General features: G+C 33.2%; 1 protein-coding gene across 1 annotated transcript; it reads right to left on the bottom strand.

Annotated features, from left to right (window-relative positions):
• Positions 1-5,233: 5,233 nt before the first annotated feature.
• LOC111375789 (isocitrate dehydrogenase [NAD] regulatory subunit 1, mitochondrial-like) lies at positions 5,234-8,167 on the bottom strand. The gene is made up of 3 exons (XM_022998685.1): positions 7,774-8,167; positions 7,055-7,290; positions 5,234-5,444 (listed from the first exon to the last, which is right to left on the bottom strand). Exons 1-3 carry the CDS (start codon positions 7,894-7,896, stop codon positions 5,396-5,398), a joined length of 408 nt encoding a protein of 135 aa, XP_022854453.1. The 5' UTR covers positions 7,897-8,167; the 3' UTR covers positions 5,234-5,395.
• Between the last annotated feature and the right edge of the window lie 18 nt (positions 8,168-8,185).

Raw genomic sequence — 8,185 nt, 5'->3', positions numbered from 1 at the left:
TAGATATTGAATATACTAGCCATCTTCTATCAATTGTTTGCCCATTTCGTAGCAGTCGCTTATATTGTGAAGAATCAAAATGTCTATTTGTACAATCTTTTGGAAACGAGATGTTATCAACTCTTTTTGGACTCCTTTCAACTAAGTAATCCCTTGTTTTTTGATCAATGATTTTCCAATTCCCGGGATCATCCAAATTTAGAGTAAAGGAGCCCTCTTCTTCCTTATCATCTTCTTCATTATTAGACGCTAGTTTCATCACTTCTTCTTCTTTATCATCTACTTCATTAACATAGTCAGGTTGACTCACTTCTTCATCCGTACTATCTATTTCATTAACATGGGTAGGTTGAATCTCTACTTCATCCTCATTCAACGCATTCACATTGTTGCTTTTGAAGTACTTGTTAATATCCCCTACTTGACTTTGAATCAATGCAATTTCATTTCGTTTCCTTTTCCTCTTTTGAGCACCAGACTCATATTTAGGAGGTATAGTGTTTGAGTCTATATCTAATGTCCAATGATTAACCTAAAAAACAATTACAAAATATCCCAATCATCACACAATTACAATTTCCAATATAATTACTATGTGCGTCTGTGCAATTGTTCATCCCACAATAACCAATCATATAAGCCGACCAGGCTGCAATTATATAAGCCAACAAGGCTTCAAACATTTTCAATCTCTTTAATAACAAGTTAGGGCAAGTCATTGCTTACCTGAGAAGTGAAATTTTGACGATAATTGTGGAATTACACCGTTGAGTATGATCTCATCACAACTCACAAGCCTTTTCTTCTATAGTTTGGACTCGGGTTTAAGTTTTCTAGAGGAATGGTTTGGAAAGCTAAGTGAGATGCCCCCTTCTGGTTATAAACTTATTACTGCTGCTCATATGAAGCCAAAAATAAATGGAAAAAATAAGAGGATTAAGGTATCATTGGAAAATATTTAATAATAAAAACAAAGTGAAGTATGATTTATGCTCTTTTGTATTAGTCCATACCTACTATTTTATATATCGTAAACAAGACTTGGTGTGAAAATTGTTCTTTTTCTCTCATTAAAGTTATCTTTTTTGAGGTTATTATGTTTCATGTTTGAAAATGTTGTTGAGGGTACATTTATGATCAATCAATTTCCTCCCTTATATCTGTAAATGCTGATTCTAAGATAAAGCTGTCCAATTTCCTCCCATGTATCTGTAAATGATGGTTTTATCTCTTGAAAATGGAAAATCAGGGAATCTCCATCTATAATCTGTCTACATTTTCTCCTTGCAACTACTATTTTGCCGATATTTCACAAATTTTCTGAAATAAAGTAGCACCAATCAATGGTCATCACTCAAGAAAGTAGCATTCATCAATGTGATTTGATTTGTTTATGTTCACATCTAAATGGTGCAGACGTGAATTCCAAACTCATGATCATTGATTTTAACCTTCAATAAACTAGGGCAAAAAATCGAGAGTTCTTCCCATACTTTCATTGTTTTGAGTTGTTTAATGTTTAAAGTTCTAACCATATATTGCCACTTTCGGACATCAACAATATGGTTCAATTTTTTCCCTTTCGACTCTATTTATATAACAGAGTTGGAGATTAAAAAAACAAAATTCCTGAACAACAGATCATTAGAGCAAGTATCAATATTCGAAAAATACTAGTTATTTGATAGATTTGAAGAATATTAAACCCGAAATCAAAATTAAAATTAGATTAAGATAAGTATTAAGTGCCTAGATTTGATAAATTTGAAGCATTTGAAAAATTGAAAAAGGCGTTGGTTAGCACTTCACTACAATTTCACTTTGTATTCATCTTCATGCCCCTTTACTGAAGAGTGAAGACTGAGTCACTGAACTGGCTGAAGAGGCAACTCAAGAGCAGAAGAGTTGAAGAAGAGCTGCAGTCGGCAGAAGGGCGGAGTCGACTAGCGAGGAACAGCCGAACAAGCACGGAAGAAGCGAGGAGTACTAGCGAGTGGCCACTGACCTGAAGGCTGAAGAAGACGACAGGCGAGTGGCGACGACTACCGGACTGGGGACTGATGAGCAGAGCTGCAGAGGCGTTGAGCAGATTTTGGGAAATTTTTGATTTTGGGAATTTTGGAACTTTTGATTGAATTTTGGGAATTTTTGGTTAATTGGGTTGGATAGTGGATATTAGATATGTAAATTGGGTTGGGTAAATAATTTGAAAGGTAAATGGATTGTGAGCTCGTTGGATAATTGGTTTTGGTTCTTTGGGCCGGCTGTTTTTAAGAGGGAAAAAAATTATCGGGCCAAAATTAGGCCCTTTCGGCCGGCTGGATAATTGGTTTTAGCTTGGGCCAACTGGTCTTGTTTTTAAGAGAGGAAAAAAAAATTTGGACCAAAACGAGGCCCCCTATGGTCCTGGGCCTGAGGCGCCGGCCTCACTCACCTCAGCCCAGGACCGGCCCTGTGCTTCTTGCTAGTGCTAATAAGTCTGAAATTGATAATATCAAACACAAATTAAAACTAGAATTTGATATGAAAGATCTTGGTTCCGCTAGGAAAATACTTGGCATGCAAATCATAAGAGATGAGAAATCTGATTACTTATTCCCAAGTCAACAAGAGTATGTGAATAAGATCCTTAAGAGGTTTAATATGTTTGATTGTAAACATATGACTTTACCCCTTGCTAATCACTTTATATTAATATTTGATTTGTGTCCTAAAATTGAAGATGAACTTGAAAGAATGTCAAAAATACCTTATGCTAATGCTATTGGTTCAGTCACGTACATAATGATTTGCACCAAACTTGATTTTGCATTTAGTATTAGTGTTTTGAGTAGATTTATAAGAAATCCTGGTGAAATTCATTGGGAAGCATTGAAGTGGTTGTTGAAATACTTAAAGGGTCCATCCAATTTAGGATTGATGTTTAAAATTGACAAAGAAGTTGTAATTTTAAAGGTTTATACAGATTCTGATTTTGCTGAAAATAGCGACAATAGAAAATCAATTTCATCTTATTTTTACACTTTGTGTGGTACTGTGATAAGTTGGAAATCTCTGTTGCAAAAAATTGTTTCTCCATCTTCAAAGGAGGCTGAAGATATTGCAGCCATTGATGCCATTAAAGAAGGCATATGGCTGCGTGATTTGTTGAATGAACTTGATTTTGTAGACACTAATCCAAGACCATATTTTGACAATCGAAGTGCAATTTATTTGAGTAAAAATCCCATGTTCCATGATTAAACAAATCATATTGATGTAAAATACCACTTCATAAGGGATATTATCTCAAAAGGGTTGCTGAAAATTAATAAAATATCTACTTTGTACAATCCATCAGATATGGAAAATAAGGTGATACCTTTAAATAAGTTTCAAAACTGTTTAAAGATGTTATCTACTAATTCTTTTCATTGATTGTACAAGTACCATAGAGCAAATGACATTATAAATGTTGGTGAAACTCCTGGCTACACTAAAGCATTAAAATTTTGGAAGCAAGGTAAAGATTGTTGAGAATCGAATAGCTAATTTTTTACATGAAGATGTGTGCTTCCAAAATAGAGAAAAACATGTTTTACAAATGACAAATTAATTAGTGGAACTTTATACAAGATCTTGACACGTGGTGACTTGGAGGCTGTCCGATTGAGTTCTAGATCCTTCCACATATAAAGTCTTGTGACTCTTCTTCTGGACGATAGATTATTAAGAGATTTTTCTTGGTTTTGGGGTAGACTCTTTGGCTCTCTCGGTGAGGAACCTTTTTTTCTTCATGGTTTAGGGCTTGGTTTCTGAAGTGTTTCCAGAAAATAGTTCTTGTGTAAAACCTTGAATTACTATAGTTCCTTATAGTAGTGTACTGCTGAGTTGGGTTTATAAGAATCTGAGTGATTCTTTTTTAGGCAGTTCAGGTTTTATGAGATCTTAGTGATCTCGTTCGGTTCCTTGGTGTAATACTAGTTGATTTTTGTTATTTCTCTTAAAGATTTGTGATTCATTGAAGGCAGCATCTGTGATGTGAGATCCGTGTGATCCGATTTTTTATTCCTTCGTGGAAGTATGGTCTGCCTTGTTGGTTATGTTAAGATAAGTCTTAGTGACTTGGTTCTTATAATATTTTTGGAACATTATTGTATACTTGCTGCCTATTTTTGGGGCTTTATAGTGCAATTGAGCTTTATCTATTTTAATGGATGCTCAACAGGGGATTAGGCAATATAAGTAGTCATCGAACCTTTGAGGTTTCGACCGAAAAATCCTTGTGTTGATTTTACAATTTTATGCACTTTACTTACTGTTATTATTGTGGTTTTATGAATCTTAGTTAATTCTTGGATGCTCCTCGACTTTTCAGCTAGGATGAGGGACGAAGGTGTGGCAAAAAGTGATTAGTGCAAAAATTGTCTTTTTTTCCCCCCCTCTTTAAATTGGCCAATGAGCATTATGTTAAGGAAGGTGGCAAATCTATCTGTAATGTAGCAAGGTTGTCATCTATGACACCATCTCGTTGCTGAGCTGGCGTTAATAGTTAAATAATTCACGAATTTGAGTTCAATAAACTTATATTAGGGACCTTATTTGGTTGAATAGTAATATTATTTAACACCATGTACTAGTGTTCAGATCAATCCCTGTGTTATCATTCGTCATTTAATCATAAGTTCAATTAAATATAAGGATTTATGACTCATTTAATAGGATTTATGATATATTCATAGTTAGACCGGTGTTCAACACTACTAGATAGCATCATTATTCCTAGTTGAATTGGTTCCCGCCCCCTTATATAACGTTGTGGAGTGAAATATGATTAAATATATCAGACTTTGGGGTCCCTTAAAAATAAATTTGCATAATAAAAATGCGAAGGGTACATCTATTTATTATTTTTACTATTTTTTATTATTAAAGGAAGTAAGAGTTAACATTAGTATTACAAAATCAACCAATGTAAATTACGAAGATAGAATAAATACATTTTTGACGAAAAACAAAAAATATGTGCACGATTGTCAATCAAATGGTTCTATATATCATAGATCATAGATGATGTGAATTCTTTTATCGAAATCCATATTTTTATAGAACAATGTGATAATAATTGCGAGTGACAAATATAAATTTAATTAGAAAATAACCATTTAAAATAAAAATACGTGTTAATAATATTTCATTTAATATAGGTGACATCTTATATTAAAGATGAAATTAAAAAAGTTTTATTCCAACAACTTACTTATCTCCAAGAACATTACATCATTTAGCAGAGCAATTGCAGAAGCATATATCGTTTTTACATTCACTGCTTCCATTGTATAAAGATTTACACAATCTCGCACATATGCCACCTATCTTAATGTTATCGTCTTTGCCTTTTCTGCAGAAACCAAGTTCAGGAAAATTTCGACATCCACCTTCTTGACCAATTACATCCTTGCAACCTAAACCCACAAAAGAATTGAATTATACAAAAAATATTTTTATTTTAAACTAAATGTAATAGAAATTAAATTGTCAAACGATGAAGAAATACCTAAAGAAAGGATTAGGAACATGACAAGGATAGAAGCAGCAGTACTCTTCATCATGGAAATTCTTTCTTAGGCAAGCAAAAGAAATTATTTGTTTGTGGTATGAAAAGGAGTATTAGGTGCCATTTATATATGTGTATAAATAAAGAATTCAGGATCAAATTTTTGGTATTAGGAAATTAAGATATCACCTCCAGCAATCAAGCTTCCATTAGTGGGAGAGGAATCATCTTCTCCAGCAATTAATGGGAAGCTTGATGGAGAGTTTACTTGCTTTTCCATTTAAGGTCAAGACACCAAAAAAGGAAAAAAAAGAAAAAAGAAAGAAAGAAAAGATGCATTTTACAATCTTGAAGTACATTCTATAGTAGATTCTAACAAATGACTAAGCAAATAAACCAAAAAAAATCAATTTTTTTTGCATATATTACTGGTTCCATTTTTAGTTGGAAACTTGATCGAGTACTTTAATAACTGAACCAAATAATCGAGCAAGCTAATAAAATGATAATTTATTAGTAGTTTACTCGATAATCGTTACACATGGAATATATTACTATAATTTGAACGATTGGCTGTAACAATTATACCATATAATTGTTGTAGCATAAAAGTCTCAAACATTCAAAATTAAAGTCAAATTTCAATATTGTAGTTTTTTATTTTATTTTATTTTAATTTCAGTTTTAACATAAAATTATAACTAAGAATTTTATAGTGTAACTTATATTTTATTTGGAATAATTCCGATTATTTTGGGGTGAAGGATTATTCTTTATACAAATTTATTTATTTTTACTTTTTTTGACAATTCAATAAAGGGTCATTCTTTATATCCTTATAGCCATGCCCATAAAAGGAGAACCAACTATAAGCTATACAAGTTTTATATTGGAATCGTTTAGTGCTACACGACTTTAAGATATCGTGTTTTGACGTGACTCCCTAATACTTGCTTTTTAACTCTTCTTATGTTTATGATAATCTATCTACACATAAATCACTTGTTTTTTCCCAACAATTTTAAAGTCGTGTTAGGTAATTGTACGTAGATGATTAGCTTTACAGTCTCGAACTAGTAAAATTGAAAAATTTCTTAATCTCTTAGACAGGAAGAACTAATTTTGGTGGTATTTATCCCATGAGAAAGAATGTCCATAAATATACATATCACTGGACCGAGTGGTATAAATTTATGGATGAAAAAAAAAATTAAGTTTGATGTTATTAATGTATATCTTGGTACAGTGGCGGATCCAGGATTGGAAGTCAATTAGAGCTGCCGTTGAACATTGACTATCGACAGTTGATGACCGTAATAGCGATGTCGTTTATTAATATTTAATTAAATAATATTAAATTTTTTTTCAATCTATATGTAAATAAATTAAAACAACAATCACGGTAAATGTTCTTCTTAGGATTGACATTAAGCTATCTAACCATTTGTATGCATGGCAACATTTTAAGAAAAATCTAAAAAAGCACAAGAAAAATTGAGAGAAATCCAAGTCACATACCATGATATCAAATTGCTCGGGCTTGGAAGCCAGTTGCATGCAGAAGTTATCCATAATATCTCATTGTTGATCCCTAGATATTTTGTGGCAACCTCTAGACAAGATTCTAAAAATAAACCATCGGCGAGCTTCATGATATTGGCTTTGTTCATAATTGTCACTTTCTTTCTGCCGTTTAAATAAGCATACTCAAAGGCATATTTTGCAGTGTGCTCGGAACTAAACTTTGGTATGACCTACAAAATGTGCAACATAAGAAAAATGAACTTTTCAGCCAATGCAGAGTAGAACATATATGCCTTCACATTGTTGAGGAATATAACATAAACACTGAGTAACAATTCATGCCAAAAGCTTCTATTTTTAGCTGTGACCATTTCTGATTATTCCATCAAGTCACAAATTTTAATAACAGCCAATTCCAACCAACATAGTCTAATTCACATGACAATTAACTATCACAACTGACCTCAACATAAAACCAAACTTAAGATATTCAATTATTTCCATTCGAAATTCTATTTGAACATATCATATAACCCTCTGAAGTCGATCTATCAACTTCAGTTTGGATCTCATATATAACGCCATTCTTTGCATTCGTAATTGGTATACTCAATTCAAGTAATTTTTTTCTACCTTCGCGGATGTAACCAGATAATGAAATCACCCAAAATTACACAAAATCCTTTGAAGTCAAACAATAAGTAGATTATTACCTTAAGGCTTTTGGAAACACCGAAACCACGGTAGAACATCGGGTTTGGAATTAGGCGTTTAGCTTTTTGAAGCTGTGATTCAATGGTTGTGAATTGAGAAATGTCGTGAATGACTATGAGCATGTGGTAATGAATAATGGGCCATTGTTTTTACTGAAGAAAAGGCCAAACTAAAAAAATGCCTAAGTGAAAAAAAGCCCAACTATCATCGTCCCCAATCTTCTTTCTACCTCAATTCATTGTCTTGACGGCCATGGTGGCAAGTTTTGAAAATTTCAACTGCACGGCTGCATCTATAGATTTCGACGGAGCCAGCACTCAACGAGCCGCCCGTGCTACCTCGCTGAGTGTTGGCTCCACCACTGTCTTGGTAGAATGGCAGGGAGAATATAAAGCTGTGCACAAGGGTGCC

Source organism: Olea europaea, chromosome 2 (assembly GCF_002742605.1).
Source record: "Olea europaea var. sylvestris chromosome 2, O_europaea_v1, whole genome shotgun sequence".
Lineage (NCBI taxonomy): Eukaryota > Viridiplantae > Streptophyta > Magnoliopsida > Lamiales > Oleaceae > Olea > Olea europaea.
The sequence above is the reverse complement of the archived record's forward strand: the minus strand, read 5'-3'. Positions and strand labels throughout refer to the sequence as shown.